The following is a 20,485-nucleotide window of genomic DNA, read 5'->3' on the forward strand; positions in this document are numbered from 1 at the left end:
GACAGCGTCTTTGGGAGACCGGAGTTACTTCCGACCCAGACTGGGCTCCAGAATTTGCAAACATCAGCGGGCAGCTCTGTGCCAAACACAAGGTAAGAGTAGGACACATCTCTTAAGATGCTGCTGGTGGTGATGATGGTCCATTCTCACCAGCAGCTTTGGAGGAGCTCAGGGTATGCAGTCTGTTGGGAGGGGAATTGGTAAGCGCTGGTACAGCAGCCATCACAGTGATGAGACTTGTGCGTGGGTGGAATTAGCTGTTCACCCACTTTGGGACCGTGGCCGCTTGAGCGCCCCTTTTAGACCGGACTGGTGGGACGGTCCGCCTCCCCCTCTATCCCGACGCCCATAGTTTCTCCGGTTCACCGCGTAGCCTCAGGTTCCACGCAGGGAGTCACAAAGCGCCGGGTCACGTGGGCGGGCCAGTGCGCTTTGTGACGCAGACGGTCCCGCCCCCGGCCCGCCTATCGGCGCACGCCCAAGCCCCGCCTCGCCTGCGCGGCCCTTGCAGTCCCTGCTTAAGAGACCCCGGAGTGGGGGCGCTCGCCCGAAGCCAGGCCGCGTCCGCCATAGTCCCTGGCGCGGAGGTGTCGTCGGCGCAGGGTGCGGGCCGGAGAGCAGCCGGGGGGGCAGAACAAAAAAATAATAAAGAGGGAATCCAGCGAAGCCCTCGCCGCCGCCCGACCGTTTCCGGGCTTCCCGACGCGGTCGTGGGCTCAGAGGCGACAGGAGTGGGAGCAGCGCGAGGAGCAGCAAGAGGAAGAGTCGGGCAGCCTCGGTGGTGTCCCCGGGGCCAGCGAAGCCGCCAACCGGGGCCCGGGGTGGTGAGGAAGGGCCTCGCGGCCTAGCTGGGCCCCGCACCGGCTTTGTGTCAGGCGGCGGCGGGGGGGAGGCGGAGCCGAACCGGGCGGCCGCTGGAAGGCCTCTCCTCCGCCGACCGCGCGATCTCGGCCTAGGCCGCGGGCCGCTCGTGGCCTCCGGGGAGCAGGCGCCAGGGTGTGTGTGCGGTGGGGGCCTGGGCCTGGGGACGCCGACGCCGGTCGTCCGGAAGCCGGGAGGAGGCGAGAGGCCGCTCGTGGACTCCGGGCCTAGGCCCTCTCCCCGCAATCTTCTCCCGGGGCCTGGGTCACCCCCATCCACGGAGAGAGACTAGCCGGGAGGTGCGGCCGCTATGGACCCCTGACCCCGCGGGGTCATTCGGACTCTAACGTGTGGACTGACCGCTACTGACTGCACCGCCTGCCCCGGTCTCTTGCCGGCCCTTAGCATGAGCGAGTGGGACCCAGCCGGGTGACATTGTGCCGGTTGGCGGATCCTCGATTGCCCCTTTTCCCGTCCTGCTCCTCCCTCATGAAGCGATTCTGAGTACGGGGGGGTTCCGGATTATTGTTCTCACGAACCCCCGCTTGTGGTTGGGGGGTATTTAATCTGAGGCCTTAGGGTCCTTCGTTGTCTTTTGAGTGTTTTGTGTGTGTACATATTTTGCTCTTAAGTTTATAAATATACATATATTGAGAGTGTCCACGTCTCCTCGCTGAACCTTAGGAATCCTTTGCCACAATGTCCTGTGTGCACTATAAATTTTCCTCTAAACTCAACTACGACACCGTCACCTTTGATGGGCTCCATATCTCCCTCTGCGACTTAAAGAAGCAGATTATGGGGAGAGAAAAGCTGAAAGCTGCCGATAGCGATCTGCAGATCACCAACGCGCAGACGAAAGAAGGTAAGAGGCACATGGGCCGAAGCTATTTATTGGGTCGAGATGGGTATTGTACGTTGCTTGTTACAGGCATAACTTCCATTCTTACCCGTTGTCATACACAGCGTTTCATTGATAGCCAAAGATTGAAGTACCCGATCTTGGAGTTTAACTGGCCTTCTGAATGATGGGGTCGATCTTTATTAGCAGGCTGATTCTTCTCAAAATGTCGCCCCCTCCTCCTCTTTAACTGTGGGGATGGATTGAAAAGAGAAAGGGATTGTTTTCATCTAAGTCTGTTGGGTGTTTGCTTTGTAACTTTCCCTAACTTGTTTTCATCGGGAGAGGAGAGCCTGTGTAAGGTTTCCCACTTGTTAAGGCAGCAGTAGTTACCTGTTTTGGAGCTGATGACAATTTGCATGCCCCCTTTTACTAATTTATATGGGGTTGCTTGTGGAAAAGCCATTTTTAGTGTTGGAATTCGTTTTGTATTATAAAATGTTCTGAGATAAACACTCTGAGGTGTAATTCCAGAATTCGAGATATTTACTCAAAAGTTGAATTCTGTAACCCAGATTGGCCTCCAACCCCAACAACTCCCTGTTTGAGCTCCCCAAGTGTGTGGGGGAATGCGGGTGTTAGACCACACTTTAACTCGAACAATTCAGCAAAGTTTCAAAGTGCAAGGCCTTGGGTTCTTTCCCCAGCACTCTGTGTGTGTGTGTGTGTGTGTGTGTCTGTGTCTGAAAAAGAGTGCTACTGTATGTGAATATAAGTAAGCCGCTGATTATAATATTTGAGTTCTTCATTTTAAAAGTAATAATGGGGTCTCTTTCTGAGATAGTTTTTCTGTGTAGCTCTGTCCTGGAACTCAGATCCACCTGCCTCTGCCTCCCTAGTGCTGGGATTAAAGGTGTTCACCACCTTGAACTCAGAGATCCTCTTGCCTCTGTGGCTGAGTGCTGAAGTCAAAGGGGTGCACCACCACCCCTTAAAACATATTGGTGCTGGGACTTGAATGGTGGTGATGTCACAGTCACCTTCTTACTCTGAGCTTGGTTTGGTTTCTTTTTCTCAGACGATGCTCGATGAATGCTTTCTAGTAGATTAGACTTGTGACATTCATTGATAGTATGGGAAGAAATGGAGTTCTATCTGGAGTTTTGTTTATGACATGGTCTTACTTAGTGGCATGGACTTCTCTATTTAGATCAGGCTAGCCTCTGACTCACAGATCAGCTTTCCTCTGCCTCTTGAGTGCTGGTATCACAGACTGCTCCACCAAGCTAAATTTGATAGGTGTGGAGTTGTTTGTTTGTTTGTTGTGGTGTTTTGGGGTGTGGCCTCATCTTAATCTCAATGACCTGTAGTTTGTTAGGTCAACCAAATCTTGTCAGGTAGAAGACCAGTTTTTCATTTGTAGTATAGATATAGGTAAATGCTAATCCTAAAAGAGCATTGCCTGTTTCCTTTAAAGTAAATACATTTTAGATCATTGTCTTTTTTGGTAATATCTCTCTACTTAGGAAGAAAGGTTGCTTATGGTATAAGTAGCTAAGAAATAACTCTTTAAAAAGTCCACAAAGCAGCACATTGATGTATATAAAACACATGGCTTCTTTAAGAGTTTTTGGCTACATTGCTATTTAAATGCATCTTTATGAAAGGAAAGATAGTATAAATGATGTCAGGATATTGGGCACTGAATTATCATCTACACAGGTTTCATTTTTATTACAACTGAATCATTTGAAGCTAGGATTTTTCCATCTTGCTGCCAACCAACATTTAAAGGCAACTTTTAGACTGGAATAAGTTGTGACTGAAAAATTCTTGTCCACAAATTGACATTATGTGACTTTGCATTATTTTCCTAGTTCTGGACATATCCGAAACCTAAAGTACAGGGAAGTTCTTTGCCTCACAGCAAGTTTTCTTCTCTGTGCTGCCCTTAATTGAAGAAGGTTTTATGTTAGGTTAGTTAAGAAAAGAGTTGTGAGAGCTTTCTTTGTTATATGCACTCAGATTAGGGGAGGGCATTGGGAGGGATACAGAAACTTAAGGAACTGGAAAGATGGCTCAGTTCTTAGAGTATTTTTCTTGCATAAGACCCCACTTGTGTTCCCAGCACCCACATGGGAACTCAAAACTTACTGTCTGTTCCTGGGGCCCTGATGATGACTTCTGGCTTCACAGACACTAGGCATGCTTGTAGGCACAGAGATAGGCCCACTTTAAAAGGCAGTTGGTTTAGAGTCGTCTAGTGAATTAAGGCTTGCAAAATAAATGCTTGGGATACTTAGAATTTTTTAGATTGCCTAGATTCTAGGCCCTAGAAGAAAACATTAAACTGGACGATTTTAGTGAGTTTAAATTACTGATATACCATGTTTCTGTAAAACATTCTTTTAGCTATAGAAATCTGTCAGGTATCAAGGACCATGAACAATTGGTAAAACTAAAATGTTTGTGTCAGAGTTCTGTTTTGGACTTAATTCTGCTTGTTTCTACACTATTTTACAATGAATCCCAAATGGTCTTTGAATAAAACTTTTGGAGGCTAGGCTTACCACCAAAAGTACACTGACCCCTCCCTTCTTCTTCTTCTTCTTCTTTTTTTTTTTTTTTTTGGTTCTTTTTTTCGGAGCTGGGGACCGAACCCAGGGCCTTGCGCTTCCTAGGTAATCGCTCTACCACTGAACTAAATCCCCAGCCCCCTGACCCTCCCTTCTATCCAGGAACTTTCACGCTGAACTTGGTTGAGTTGGGAGCTAAGTATGAAGGGTTTTGTTTTTTTTTTGTTTTTTTTTTTAGTCCTACTCTGGCTATCTATCTATTCCTCAAATTCATCTTGTTTTTCATTCTATCCACTTCTCAACAAACGTACAGTGGTAAGCCTTTTTGTTTTTTCCTTCCTGGTGCAAAGTCAAGTGCTTTATCACTAAACTAAATTTCCAGCCCCTGATCCTTTTGAATCTAAAGGAACTGCTTGTTCAGGATTTATATGTCAGATACTCTTGGGCTTAGGAAACCATGTAAATGCAAGTGCTATAATAAGCCAGCTGGAACCTTATATTTGAGGGGTGTTGGGGCACCTGACCTTATCACTATAGTTCAGCACTGTGCTGATCAAATTAGTCATTTGTTCTAACTAGATCTTGCTGTATGTAATCTAGGTTAGCCTTGAACTCAATGGCAATCCTCCTGCTTCAGCCTCCTGGGTATTGGAATTGCAAGCATGTTATCACTCCATCTGACTAATAAGTTGTCTTTGAAAAGTTTTGTGAATACACTTGAGGGGTTGTTACATGTAAAGAAGCAGCCAAATATTTGACACTCTTTAGTTTGAGTTTATTATTTAGACTTAAAATACCCCAATTTTTTGCTTCCAATTTTTCTTACTCATCTTGCTTGGGATTTGGAAACTGTCCAAGATAATGATAGTCTTACCTGCCTACATCTAGAAAATTGCATCATTCTTGATTGGATGCCTGTGAAATATAGTCAACAGCTGAAAGAACTCTTGCTTGGTCAATTTGCTGTAGAACAAGGAATAACTAAATGCTTGATGGCCAAAAGTAGTAAAATTGATAAACATTAAAAGCCTGAAATATGTAAAATAATTGAAGGCAGGAAAAATGAGCCATTTTGTTTTAGGTTGTAGGATTAAGGGAGATTTTTGAATCTCTTAAATTGTTTGCTTGATAATTTTACTCTTTCCTTCCTTAACAAATCTTTTTACTATACTTAAAGTCCACTTAATTTCATTCTTACAGAACTATTGTAATTATAGAATAGACAAATGTTACTCATTCCTCTTGATTTACTCAAAAAGTAATATCCACTTGCCAAAGCTGTGAACATAGAAATTTATGCATAGTTCTTCTTTCTCCATTGCAATGTTCATACCGGGAGCAGCCTCCACAGCATTGTTACTAATGCTGGCTGTCACTGGACCATAAAGCAGCCTTCTTAGTCACTCACCCAGTTTCTGTTCAGTTTGTTTCCTATGCAAATGTAAATTGTCATCACTTGTCGGAAAATCCACCAGTGATTTCCTTGTTTTACATGGAAATAGTATAAGTCAGTATACAGCTTATACTTGTTTTATATCATTGCTTGATTTCCTTTAACATTGCAGTCTTCTTTGTGTCTTGTTTTTCCTCACATTGCTCTCCTGAGTAACTACTGTTCATCTCCTTTGCTTATGTGTGTGTCTGGCTGGCTTGTCATTCTTTCCATTTACAAACTTAAGTCCTTCAGAGGGACTTTGTTTAGAACAACATTCTATCCAAAGTGTTAGCCTCTGTCCATTCTTTAATTTTAAAAACAATAGGTTATAATTTCATGTTTAACCTGCCTTTTCTAGTAGTAAGCTACATGAGAACAGGGGTCATAATATTTAGCTCATGTTTAAGGACTTGGGAGGTACACTCATTTCAAGTAACCCCGTATTTTGCATGTTAAGCATTACTTGGTTAAATGAGCTGGGAAGTAGCTTAGTCTTAGGAAATTGAGTTTCATAAAGTCCATTCTAGAGCCAAGGATCTGACTAACCATATTGTATTGGTTAAAGGAACTCACTTAGGACTGGGATATTTCTTTTAACAGTAGTTCCTAGTTGCAAGAAACATGGATTTTGGTGTTCTTGTATTGTAAGCTCACTTCATAAAATTGATGTTTGGTTGACGTTTTCCCATTTCATAAAACTTATATCCCTGAATAGAAATTTGATTCTCTGTTTACAGAATATACTGATGATAATGCACTCATTCCTAAAAATTCATCTGTAATTGTCAGAAGAATTCCTATTGGAGGTGTTAAGTCTACAAGCAAGACATATGTTATGTGAGTATAAAAGCTCATGTAGTTATAAAAATGTCCTATTTTAAAGGTTTTGAAACATTTTACTAATGTTAAAATTTTGTCATGTTAATCATGAAAACTGCAACGGGAGTTCGATTGCTTCTTTTTCTTCTATGTTTCCTCCTGGCTAAGTCGACATAGTTCATAGTTAAGGGAGCTATTACTAAGAAACATTTTTGCTTCATAGGGAGTGTTTTCACCACAAAAATGATTGAGTTATAGAGGTCTGTTTTACATATTTTGACAGCATTACTGGTATTAAGTAATGCCAACATAAGCTTTTTATCAATAAGAGGTTTTGGCTCGAAGGCCATAGAGTATATAAGTATATTCATGAGTCAGGTTCATATTTGACTTCATTTATTGCCTCAAACTAGTGGGACTTTGAATAAATTATTCTCATCTCAGGATTTCTCTATAGTAGGGTTATGAATGCAACTGGCAACACTGCTCAGAACCTTTGTCCACCTCCTGTTGGCATTAAGTACAAAGTAACAGAATCACAATTGCTTATATAGCACATTTTTCTTAAATAATAAGCAATCTGAAGATTTTTTTTTTTTTTTGGTTCTTTTTTTCGGAGCTGGGGACCGAACCCAGGGCCTTGCGCTTCCTAGGCAAGCGCTCTACCGCTGAGCTAAATCCCCAACCCCAAGATGTTTTAAGATACAGAATATTGCAGAGTTTATATGAAAGTTCATACTATTTTCTGTAAATGATTTGAGCATCCTTTTATCTATGGTGGATGAGAGTAAGAATTCTACATCCAATTTTATATTTATGGGGATAAATAGGTAGGGATAGCTGTCCCTCAGTCTTGTCTATGAGGAATTAAGTAGTGCTTGGCATAGGATGAATACTTATTACTAAAATAAAGTTAGAGCAGTCTCGAGTATTTTAGAACTTGTATTTATTAAAGAGACAAAACTATATCCTTAACAATTCCTCTTTATTATTAATTCAGTAGTGAGGATTAAACCTAGTCCCTTGCTCGTATTGAGCATTCTACTATTGAACCACATCCATAGATCTCTTTCTCCTTCAGTTTTTCAAGACAGACCCATCCTCTTGCTAAGTCACTCAGGCTGGTGGTGGTAGATTTGAATCTATAGCTCTTATGACCTTGAATTTGATGCCCTGCTGCCTTAGCCCCATGAGTAGCTAAAATTACAGTTTTTCACTAGGCATGGTCATCTCAAAGTTTTATATTGACAGCAGAACTATAATACATAAATAAGGTAGAATTATTTTCTATGTCTTAGCTTGAAATTACACTTGCCATGTGGTTTTTTTTTTTAAAACATATAACAAGCAGGGTGTGGTGGCATATGTCTTTAATCCTAGCACTCAGGAAACAGAAGCAAGTGGATCTACATAGCAAGCTTGGTCTACGTAGCAAGTATCAGGACATCCAGGGCCATATAGCTATATAGAACGACTTTGTCTTTTAAAAAATGAAATAACTAAATAACAAACATTTCATCTCTGAAATTCTTTTGGTACTTAAAAACTCTAGAGAAGTTCATGCCATGAAGGTGCTTCAAATAAAATTGCTTAATTTTTATGTAGAATTTTTATTGATAATGTTTGCCTCATAAAATGCTCAGTTTCAGCAAATGATAGAAAGTTCAAGTTATTTTTGTCAGCAGTTCAAAGTTATGTGTGAGCTTAGGTGCTGTCATTTTTTCTCTACAGTAATCTTTAGGATGACCTCACTTCTGACTCTTCTTCTAGTTTATTTAGGCTAAAGAAACTTTGGGTTTGTTTATCTGCTCTTCTAGCAACAATTTGTCCAATTATACTTAAGCATGAAATGGATTTTAAAATATTTTCAGACTATGTTGTATTTTCCAGACACCTTAAATTTTGTTAAATACTTGCTTATTGTTTTGAAATGTTTATCTAGTTTTGAGACGCAGTCTGTGTATATAGCCGTGGCTGTCCTGGAACTTACAAAGATCCACCTGCCTCTGCCTCCTGAGTGTTGAAATTTAAGGTGTATGCCACCACTACCATCTTTAAAATATATTTTAAATTAAAATAATCATTATCCTATGTGGATTTGAAAGCTAGTTTTGAGCACTGCAGTCTATTAGAGATCCCATTTATAAACATATCAGCAATGCTTTGCTTAAGAAATTGGGTATGTAGAAATTTATATCTAGGTTTACAAAAAAAAGGAAAGACTACTTTTTAAATTCATTATAAGTAAAACACAAAGTTTATAAATACAGTACCTTTCCGAAGTGATATGTTATAACTGATAAGACTCTTAAAATTCCTCAATATGAATTTTTTAGAAAGTATGAATGTATCTTAAACAATTTGGAAGTAGTAAATAGTGATTAAAGTTGCTTATTTAGTATATCAGAAATTATGTTAAAGCTTTTTTAATTAAAAGAAAATTATTCCTAAAGATGTAAGTTTAGAGCTATATATTAATATTTATTAGTCATACATGGCAATGTACACATTCCAGCACTTGTGAGGAAGAGGCAAGAGGATCTGGCCTTACTGTATAGTGAGTTCAAGGCTGGCCTAGGCTAAAGGAGACTGCAAACCCACACATATGCATACACATACATACATATGTATATGAAATTCATAAATAGCTAATGTTAGTTTTTGTTTCTGTTTTATTTTTTAGAAGTCGAACTGAACCAGTGATGGGAACTACAAAAGCAGTATGTAAAAACACAATCACCCTTTTTCTACACAATTGCTTTTACCTTTATAGCGTTTCAGTGAAGTAACTCACTTAGAACACCCACTGACCATAGCGCCCACTGTAAACAAATTGTATTTTGATGACAGTTCAGTTGAATATGGATATATATGTGGTATAATTTGCAGTTACTCTGTAGAAATGGGTAATTTGTACCCTTTACTGTTTCATATTAAATATGACAGCACTCTCCCTATATGACACTGTTGTACAGTAATGTATGATCCTTTTTAGATGATGTAGGTTTAACACTGAAGAACATGACAACATGTTCTGCATCTGTCTGTCTATAGTTAGCATTTTGTATGTATGTACAGGCTGTTTTGTGCTTTTTGTTTCTTGCAATAAAAAATTGTTTTGGAGTGTATATTTTGCCATTTCCACGTTGTTTCACTTAGTTTACTAGGTTTTTTTCCTTGCCTAATTGATGGCTTTCAGAAATGGATTAGCACCATGCAGAACTTACATTATTTGATCCTTTCTTCAAGTGCAAACACATAGAAGAGAGCTTTTGAGAGACCTCTGATGCAGCTTTAGACTCAGTCTTGCTTTATTTATTTGGAGCCTTTGAGCACCGGTCCTTTGTGTACCCGTGTACTATACAGAACAGACTGAAATTGCGTCTCCACCACTCAGACTGCATAAACATGCCAGTGATTCTCATGGTTTATACAGTTCATACACAAACTAGTCTGTTCAAAGTAGAAAGTTTCCCTTTCTCAGAAGTTACTAAACTGCTTCACTAGTTACAGATTATTGAAAGCTGTATCTTATCAAAAGCAACCCTGTTAACTGGGGTAACATCTTTTTATAACTACAGGTTAACCCAAAGTGTGACACTATTTTGACTTGGAGCTTTTAAGTAAAAGCACCACTTCTAAATTGTGGGACAGGTGTAGAACACAGGGCTGTTTTAATTGGGGTCTATAAATTTAATGGTTCTCTATAAACATTTTGCTGCTCAGGCTTAATTAATACTTGTACACAAAACACAGTATTTGAAAACTTCATTTAGAAGTCAGGGGTATTGCTAGCTATTTCATTTTACTCTTTTTAAAATAATACTGACGTTTGTGTATGAGGCATTTCACTAACCTTGAATCATTGGATCTTAAACATGATAAGTAGAATATCTTGTTCTCTACAGTATATGGGCTATAGTTCCTGTCTAACTAAATACAGTGATTCAAAGATTAAAAAGTCAGTGTTTCGGGAGTTTTCCCCACTTTTGGATAAATGAGTTTTTTGGGGGGAGGGGGTTGTTTTTTTTATTCTTTGGGTTTTTTGTTTTTTAAAGCATAATGCTGTAAAAACTGTCCAAGTTTCTGTTTTGCTGGTGATTGGTTTAAAACTGATTTTTATGTATCCAAATGCTAGCACAAATTAGAAAACTGTCCCGGTGACTGTAGTAGCTAATGTAACACATTTGTATAAACTTCTTATATAGTATTTAAATTAATTCAGATGAAATTTTATTTCTTGAAAATAATTATTTCCTTTTTGTTTATTAGCATGTGTATAAACACAAGTCACATGTTCATAAATAAAGTTAACATTCTTTTAGCCTTGTGTGTTCCCTGGCATGTCTGTATTACATTTATAAAAAGTTTATGGTAAGCTTATTCAGATTTCTCTTCCTTTGAGTGCCTTAAACAGTTTTAATTTTAGATAGAATTAAGTGAGATGGAGACATAACATAATCTGTTGTCTCTCTTTTTTTGCTTGGTTGCTGCTTTGTTGACATTCAGGATCACGGAAACGTTCACTGACTAGTACTCATAACTTAGGAATAAGGATGGTTTAGGTATACATATTAACAAGCAAAATAGAGATCCTGGACAACATTTTAAAATTGTGATTAGGAAGAGTATGTTCATTTACTTGGGATTTTTTTTTTTATTTTGAGATTGGATCTTGTAGCTCAGGCTAGCCTCTGTATAGGAGGCTACCCCCCTGAGCGCTTGAGTTTTGCCTCACCTCCCGTGTACTGGGATTGTAGGCTTTACCATTATGCCCAACTTTGTTTTTTTTGTTCTTTTGTTTGTTTTTTTTTTGAAGACACCAAGGTCTTGCCGTTTAGCAACTCTAGCTGGTCTGGTACTTGGTATGCAGCCTAGGCCAGCCTTGAACTCATGGCAGTCCTCCTGCCTCAGCCTTGCAAGGGCTGATATAACAAGTGTGGATCACCATGTATCATGTTCATTTTTGGTATTTTAAGCCAAGTCTGATAAAGATGACTATCTATTCCCTAAACCTTAGCCATCCTTCCTTCCATGTTGCTCTGATACTCCGAAGCTAGATGTTCTTGCTAACTAAACATTGTGATTACATTGTTTGGGTTCTTTTAGTTTCATTCAGATATAATTGGCCTAAACAGATTTCCCAGAAACAAGGCCCTAATACAGAAGAGAGTTAATTTCAGTGAGCTCTGTAGTAATCATTATTTTTTTAAAATCTTATAAATATGGAAGGTTTAACAGAATTTTACTGAGAAGTCACTTTCTATTTATGTTTTAGGAAATAAAAATTCCTAAATTTTTCAGCCAAACTTTGTGAACATTTTTTACTTGTGTCTTAATGCCCTGCTACATTTGCTCTCTTAGACTATAAGGTCATTAGATAGTATAGAGATCATTTGGTGGGAACACCAAATAAGCAGTTTGTGTGGGAAACCACTTTGAACTCAAGAAGTTCATAATAAAAGAAAAGGAAGAAAGTAACAGGGTCAGAATTACGTTAGATTTGATTGCTCCAGCAACTGTTTACTCAGACCCTTGTCTGAGTAATTCCTGGTGATTTAAAATGTAGCCCTGTACAAAGAAACTTGAGTAGCTTAGACTTTCTTATGGATAAGGATATTTATATTTTTTTCCTAATTTCTGCTTCTTCAGATTAGTCCTTAAAAAATTTTTAGAGGCAGCAAGAAAGCTTTTGCTTGTGCATTTATAGTTATACATTAGAAATGTAAGCTTGGTACACAGTGAACCCTACAGTCCGTAAGTGTGGAACAAAGAACATCTGTTTAAATAAACATCCCAGTAATAATACTCATCAGACTGAACCCAGACATCTGTAAGATTTATTTTGAGGCAGAGTCTTGCCACGTAGGTCATGCTGACCTCAAGCCCACTCTGTAGCCCAGCTCTGGAACTTATGGTTCTCTTGCTTCAGCTTCATAGGCAGGTACCACCATGGCTAGCTAAGATGCATCTTAAATTTAGCTAATACAATTCCTGCATTTATTGAATTTGTTCTAGAGTGGATATTGGCAAAGGACTTCATAATGAATCTTGTTGCATTTCAGTTTTTGTGTTATAGAAGGCTATTTGAAAACATTTTCTTTGAGACAGATATCCTATTGAGTCTGTCCATTCCAAAGAATTCTCACCAGTAACATGAGAAGCTTATAACATTGAATAAGACACTAAATAAGTAGATTTAGGGATATTTTATCCAGAAGTTAAAAATTACTAAAAATGCCTTTGCAGATAAGCACCTTAAAAAAATCATTTAATGAGATCAAGTGAAGGAGCTTTAAAAATATTAACATCTTAAAATACATTTTAAAAGCCCTCTTGTGTCCTTAATATATTCTTGCCCAATTGACTTCTCCGAATACTAAAATCTATCATTGTGTATGACAGCTCTTTGATGTTTTCCCAGGTTACCTTTTTGGTTTCTTTTCTGTTTTTCCTTTTTCTTTCTTTGGGGGTCTGTGTTTGGGGGTGGAGTTCGCTTAGCAGTCTTTTGCCTTGATAAAGAAACCTGTGGTTTCTTGACAAGAGGAGCTATTGTTACTCTTGGATAGGGAGACAGACAGACTGAGCAGTTAATGTTGAAAACGGAAAACAGTAGGGATTGCCTGGGAGATGTTACCTTCATAGCAATGACCTGGGTCCTAAAGAGCTGCTTGTTTTTACAATTACAGAAAAAAATAAGATTATTTAAAAAAAATTCTCTTGCACTGTACATTGTTGTGAGCATTATCAAATTTTAGAGATCATAGAAAGACATGGGGTTCGTATCGTCCCCCAAGTTTTCACTGTTTTAAGTCCTCCATACATCGTACACAGCCTTTTAAACTAGGTATGAAGTGTAAACAAAAGATAAAATAGCTTGAGCATATTTTCAGGTTTCAAACAAAATTTAACAGTCTTAAGAGAAGTAAGAAAATGCCCAGTATTTGACATTAAGTGACTTTAGGGGCTAAATAATCACTTTCAGTTGTTTTCAGTGTGGAACTTGAATGTGTGTTTAATTTTTTGTGAACAGATTGATGACTCTTCTGCGTCTATTTCTCTGGCCCAGCTTACAAAGGTATATATATATTCTTGAAAATATAAGTCTTTATAACATTTTAAACATGTGAAACTTTTTTTAAAAGATGGGTGGGGGAGGATTATTTTGTGAATGCATTGTACATATTGTTACGGCCGTGCTGGCCTGAGAAGATAGAGGGGATAACTTGGTCAGCCCCTGGATAAGGTTCATCTTCAAGACTGAAGAAACACAAGAAGCTACACTTAACCATTTTCCCCCCCTTACACCATTTTGTTTAATTAGACACTGGAAACTAACATAATTCTGGAGGAATTCCCTGGTTTTGGCTGTGAATTATGTGGACTTCTTTTAAAATAGCCAAAACAGAAGATTTCCTTTACATGGACGATCGTGCTTAATTCTTGAAATTTTTAATTGATCCCACCAAGGTCAATATTTTAAATGTGGTACAGTTGTTTCTTTATGCTTTAGACTTGTAGTCTGTCTGCATTAGAACAATTTAAACAACCTAATTTGTTTGAACACAGACTACGTGAATTGTGTATACTTATGAAGCTGTTTGCAGGAATATGAGTGTGTATGTTTGGCAGAGGGTCACTTTGTTACCTCCTTCAATCACTGTATACACCATGTTGTTTGACAAGGTTGCTTGCACTTATGCTCCATACTGTGTATCTTCTGTGTGCTGAAAGCACGAGTGGTGGATCCTTTTTTCTTTTTTTTAAGACTATATTTTAGATTGTAGAATGTGTCTTTAGAAGAACAGGACAGGTAGAATTGAGGGCTCAAAAGGATTCCTAAAAATCTTTTTTCCCCCTACTATCAAGAAATGTAAAGTCCAATTTAATAGCCAACTTCAGAAAAGAAAATGGGACGTTATCTTTTAGTGATATCCCTGTCTTATCCTTGACTTAGTCATGGGTTCTTTTTTCTAGGATGTATCCTTAAAAGATGTCCTGATAACAAATTGCTACTTAAGCTCTAGTCCTAAGAAAACTAAACACCAAAATTAATGATCTTAAATAGTGTGGATGAGCCATCTTACCATTTCCTAGTGTAAAGTGGTTTAGCACAGAGGTCACCTCTTTGGCAGCTTATAGTAGATGCTATTTTATGTGTTGTAAGGGTTGAGTGTCGTTCTTTTCTACTATTGTTAATTGGCTGGGAGGAGTCGGGAAGGTTTGGAAGTTTGGGTTCTTTTTTTTTTTTAATCTATTTGTAAAATAATGTTTAGGTTCAAACAAATTAGTTGAACATCTGTAATCAGTTTTCTGTAAATGTTAATGTTGTTCCAAGTTCTGTTACTATTAAGCATTCTGTGTATTTAAAATTACAATAAAATGTTAAAACTGGTTGCTTGTTTTGTGGATGAATGTAAAGATAAACCCGAGTGAGTGAGTGGCTGGTATGAGCAGTAGATGCTTGAATATCCAGGTTACTAGAAAATCACTCCCTTAGACCCTGTTTATATCCAGACTTATATTTATTAAAAATAAAAGTTCATAAGGCTTATCCATAGTTTAAATTTTTGAATGCTTAATGCATACCTTTGAACTTAATGTACAATCAGACACCACTAACCAAAAAGCCTTGTAGTGTGTAGTAATGTTATTTACCTCACCCCTACCTTCCAAGTTCTAAATGTAAATTATAATCTCAGTGCTGTGATACTTGAAATCTTTTAAATATTTGACATGTGTTTTCTCTTTTGCCTTAATCTCACCTGGCCTTTAATGTAAGGTACAGACAAGGTCTAAGGTTTGAGTCCCCCAAGAAGGACTTGTGCAGCCTCCCTTGCTCCCCTGGACAACATAGAGTGATGTCAGAATGCCCAGTGCCTACTATTGAGCACAGCCCACTTAGATAGATGCTGCTCTGTGTAGAATGCGTGTGTTGTCTTTGCTGTGTGGTCTTAATGTGTTTCTAATGTGTGTGTCAAATAATTACCTGTTAAACAGACTGCCAATCTGGCTGAAGCCAATGCTTCTGAGGAAGACAAAATTAAAGCAATGATGTCGCAATCTGGCCATGAATACGACCCAATCAAGTAAGTTTATAAATATTTTTATGTTAGTAGGAACTTTGGGGTGTTTCTGCCCCCACAATCAGAAGCATTATTTTCCTAAGCGTCTGTGTACATACGAATTATTTTTCCTTTTCAGTTACATGAAGAAAACTCTAGTAGGCCCGCCACCTCCGTCTTATACCTGTTTTCGTTGTGGTAAACCTGGTCATTATATTAAGAATTGCCCAACAAACGGGGTAAGTTCCATGTAGAGACCGATGTGTTGTTATTCTTAGAGTCCTCTCTTAACTGTACTTACCATGGTCAAGCTCCCCTTTAGTCTGGTAGATGAGCACAACTTCTGGAGTCCAGGCTGCCAGGTCCAAGGCTGTCTTGTTGAATAGAGCATGTTCCTTGTCCCTGAGTCTCATTTTCTCTGAAATAGAGGCGATTAGTACTTAGCTCACATGGCAATTCTGAGAACTGAGTTCCTGTGTATGAGGCATACAAGTCAAAGTCAGTGAGAAGCACTGTGTGAGGTGTGCACAGACATTCCTAAAGATTGTTCTGTCTTCCTTTCCTCTTGCTTCCTCCATATAGGATAAGAACTTTGAATCTGGTCCTAGGATCAAAAAGAGCACTGGAATTCCTAGAAGTTTTATGATGGAAGTGAAAGATCCTAACATGAAAGGCGCAATGCTTACGAACACTGGAAAATACGCAATACCGACTATAGACGCGTAAGTATGCAGCTAGCTGTGACCTGTGGGGACCAGGCAGTCCCAGGGTATAGTGTTTCACACTTGGGCTAATAACTTGGCTACTTGGTTTCCTGGGAAGTTTCCATTCCAGAATTGTTCATCTCCACATGTTACATGTCTGTGTTAATTCTGAGAGGCTGCAGTCTGCTCCATTTATGCAAATTTCAAATGAATTTGGGGATTTTTGTCATTAGTGAGTGCCACTTCCCTTGTAGTCTTCTGATTTTTTTTTCTTTCTGTCATTTCTTTCTTCCTCATTCTCATACATGCTCCTACATTATCTTAACATAAGCTGTTTCCATTTCCTAAGTGAATAAAACATGTAATCACTGTGAGAAACAAACGTTTAGGAGTGAAAGTGCAGTGAGATACCAAGGCAGTGTAAGTGCCAGGCAGGGCTGAAATGCCAAGACTCTGGCTAGGTTTAGCTATACCACGTCATCTTCAGTTACGCTCTGACTTAGTTCACAAACTACTGGGTCAGCCAGCTCTGTACAATGCCTTAGTGTTCTTTCTTTTTCTTTTCTTTTTCTTTTCTTTTTGAAACAAGTCTTTGGAGTACAAGATAGTCTCAAATTGTGTTCCTCGACCTTCCTTCTATTGTTGGTGTTAACGTATATGTACCACCAGACCAGTCTTAGAGCCTATTTCTAATATGCCTTCAGACTGTATTTTTAAGCCAGTTTTTTTTCCTTCTTAGTAGGGTTGTGTGTGTGTGGTGTGTGTGGTGTGTGTGTGTCTGTGTATGTGTGTGTATGTGTGTGAGAGAGAGAGAGACAGAGAGAGCGTGCGCCCCTTTGTGGAGTTGGTTCTCTTGTAACTTTACAGGAAGTCTGGCAAACAGTTTACCTGCTGAGCCATTTTGTTAGGCTCCTTGTAAGGCAGTATGTAACAAAGGAATAAACAGGAAAGTCTGGCAGTTTGATTCAGTTGGTTTTTAGTGTTCTAAAGGGCTGCTCTTAGGAATGAGGTTGGCTGCCGTCTTTACTACCCTCTCCATACAGCTTGAACACACAGGTAGATTTTAAGTGTTCCTCTACGTTGTGATTCTAGATTCTAGGCTATGAACCTCCAGTTTTTATTTAGAAATTGTGATAAGATCCTGATTCTGCGTTGTTCAGCTAGCCTTGCAGAGGATCACAAAGTTGAGATCTTAGGACATCCTTTGAGTAACCCCACTTCAGAGGCTGGGTATCCATGTTCTAAGTGAGAGGTCAGCTCCTGGGCTTTGCACACGACTGTTGAGGTGTAGTGTGGTGAGCAGGCGGGGTTGTATGAACACATGGAGCATTTAGGGATGTATGTGTACTCTAATATTCAGATGCTTTCAAATAAGAATGATTGTTCCTCCACTCCAGCCCCACTCACAGGCTCTGCTCACTCCTGCTTTCATCAGCCACCATCCTGAGTTTTCTGTGGTTCATCTTATAGCAGTCTGTTGTTATGCTCTACCTGTCTAATTCAGAGACATGTCATTAACGCTATGGAACAATTTTAAATTGCAATTGATTTTTGCAGTCAATTTAAGAGCAGACTGCTTCATCTATATTATGTAAAAGTTCTTAAAGAATAGAAGTTTGTGTTGGAAAAGTTAGCATCACCTGTGAACCCTAACTAATAATAATTCATTGCTTTTGAGTTCTGGGGGAGAAAAGCCCATTTGTGTTAGACACACGGCCTATACTGGGGAGAGATGGGAGCCCAAATATTTTAAATGAAACATTCACTCTTTCCACTGACACCACTGATAAGCAACTCAGACTCTTCTTCTGTTTCTTTTTCTATCCTCTGTTTTCTTCCCCTCCCTCCTTTTTGTTTTTCCCTTTTTTCTTTTCTCTTGGGCAGTGGGAGACTCCTCTTTCACAAATTGGGAACAATGGGGCATAAGCAAATTGATACTTATTTGTGGAATCGTGGTGATGTCTATGGAGCAGCTGCAACACAAATAACACACCTAAGGTACCCTCCTCCATCCAGCCGAGACTGTTCATTTCAGCCCTGAGATGAGCACAGCATGTTCCTAAATGAGACAAAGGTTCCTTTCTAAGAATTCCTATGCTTTACAACTTGGAGTATGGAGAAGTGGGGGGCGGGGTTGTAGAAGCAGCAGAGGCAAGTCTCAGAGTAACTCTGTGTGTGTTCTTAGATATATTTAATTCCCACCACCAGAAAAATCATTTCTACAAAAACACTGGACCCAGAATGTGTAATGATGTGTTCTTTCATATTTGTGTAATGCATTATGATGATTAAATCATGTTTAATTGACTTAAGTAGACTAATCTTTTAAAGTAGTTACAAGTATATCATATAGTCAGGTTGAGGGCCTGGTCATAGATAATACATGGGACATAGTTTGGTGTCTGCATGGCTGTTACAGAATGCTAGAATGTGGGCGAAGGTGTTTTTGGTCTTTTTGTTTCTTTGTTTGGTTTTTTTAAAGAAACACTTGGTAAAGGAAAACTTGATTTAGGGTATTCTCTTAGTTCAAATTCTGTCTATGTCTGGCACATAGAAATACTGGTAACCTAACATGTATCCCTGGCCTTTACTTCCTAGAGTTAAGAATTCTAAGATCCTTTTAGTTTCTTTTAAGTATTCTTTACTTTTAATTACTTGTGATTCTGTTCTGTGTCTATAGTATAGCTATAACTGCCCTCTAGCATCGAAAGACATGTTGGTCTACACAGTCATTGTACTGAAATCATGTGTTGCTGTTATGATACAGTGTACTGAGCATAGAGCACGACTCCTTTTCCTTCTGACAGTCTTAAATGCCGGAACTCTTTTCCAGAGAGGCCTATGCAATTGGGAAGAAAGAGAAACCACCCTTCTTACCAGAGGAGCCATCGTCATCTTCAGAAGAAGATGATCCTATCCCAGATGAGCTCTTGTGCCTCATCTGCAAAGACATTATGACTGATGCCGTTGTCATTCCCTGCTGTGGAAACAGTTACTGTGATGAGTGTAAGAGATTGCAAATCCTTGTAAAGATGTGTATTTCATGTTTGGGTGGATGGATGGTTGATTGATTTTAATAACTGGTCTTTTTTACCTTTGTTAACTTACTTATTTTTTAGCTTAAGCTAGCTTAAGCCACCCTTAGTTTAATATATGCCCTGACTTTTAACAAGATCCTTACGTGTGTGTGTGTGAGAGAGAGAGAGAGACAGACAGGCGCGCGCGCGCGCGCGCACACACACACACACACACACACACACACACACACACACACACACACACAGGAGAGGTTGTTTTGCCTGCATGTATTTCTCTGTACTGTGTGTGTGTGTGGTGACTTAGAAGCCACAGAGCAGGATATGGGCGAGCTGTCGTGTAGGTTCTAGAAACTGAATCCCAGTCCTCTGTAAGAGTAGTAAACTAAAAACTAAAGAATTTGTCACTCCTTTTTAGACCTAGTTCTATTTTCTTTATATAATATTTTGATTTATAATGATTTAAAATTTTATCTAAATAAAAATGAGTATTTGATATAATACATTTTATACCTGTTTAAACATTTGTTTGAGGTCCATATATGGTGGCATTTTTTTTTTTTTTTTATTTAACTTGGAGGTAGAGTCAGAAGGAAATCTGTGAGTTCAAGGCCAGCCTGGGTTACACCGTGAGACCTTGTCTCAAAACTGTTTGGGGGGTTGGGGATTTAGCTCAGTGGTAGAGCACTTGCCTAGAAAGCGCAAGGCCCTGGGTTCGGTCCCCAGCTCCGGAAAAAAGAAAAAAGAAAAAAAAAACTGTTTGGGACTGGAGAGATGGCTCATCTATTAAGTGCTGGCCGATGTTTCAGCAGACCCAAGTTCAGTTCCAAGTACCACATAGTAGCTCACAATCATGTCGATAAAGTTACTTTTTTTGTTTGTTTGTTTTTGAGACAGTCTCATGGTTTAGGCCTGGGAGGTATCATTAATTCATTATGTCAACACCAAGTTGCTACTGTGCCAGTTCATGTTTAACATCTTATCATACATAGGTATAAGGACAGCACTCCTGGAGTCAGATGAGCATACATGTCCAACATGTCATCAAAATGATGTTTCTCCTGATGCTTTAATTGCCAACAAGTTTTTACGACAGGTAGCTTTTATACTGTTTTTTTTTTTTTACACAAAAAAATATCTTTAACATTT

General features: G+C 39.2%; 1 protein-coding gene across 4 annotated transcripts in view; it reads left to right on the forward strand.

Annotated features, from left to right (window-relative positions):
* Nucleotides 1–549: 549 nt before the first annotated feature.
* The window catches only part of Rbbp6 (RB binding protein 6, ubiquitin ligase), a 32,290-nt gene continuing 12,354 nt past the window's right edge, over nucleotides 550–20,485 (forward strand). For 2 of the 4 annotated variants that reach the window (XM_219296.8, XM_006230198.4), the window contains exons 1-9: nucleotides 1,146–1,726; nucleotides 6,451–6,550; nucleotides 9,216–9,252; nucleotides 13,566–13,610; nucleotides 15,533–15,621; nucleotides 15,737–15,836; nucleotides 16,180–16,319; nucleotides 19,135–19,307; nucleotides 20,329–20,432. In XM_219296.8, the coding sequence (XP_219296.3) occupies nucleotides 1,561–1,726; nucleotides 6,451–6,550; nucleotides 9,216–9,252; nucleotides 13,566–13,610; nucleotides 15,533–15,621; nucleotides 15,737–15,836; nucleotides 16,180–16,319; nucleotides 19,135–19,307; nucleotides 20,329–20,432 (954 nt within the window). In that variant the 5' untranslated portion in view covers nucleotides 1,146–1,560. Of the gene's footprint in view, nucleotides 1,727–6,450; nucleotides 6,551–9,215; nucleotides 9,253–13,565; nucleotides 13,611–15,532; nucleotides 15,622–15,736; nucleotides 15,837–16,179; nucleotides 16,320–18,185; nucleotides 18,300–19,134; nucleotides 19,308–20,328; nucleotides 20,433–20,485 lie in introns of all 4 variants that reach the window. The other 2 variants (NM_001427187.1, XM_017590223.3) reach the window with 2 other exon arrangements.

Source organism: Rattus norvegicus, chromosome 1 (assembly GCF_036323735.1).
Source record: "Rattus norvegicus strain BN/NHsdMcwi chromosome 1, GRCr8, whole genome shotgun sequence".
Taxonomy (NCBI): Eukaryota; Metazoa; Chordata; class Mammalia; order Rodentia; family Muridae; genus Rattus; species Rattus norvegicus.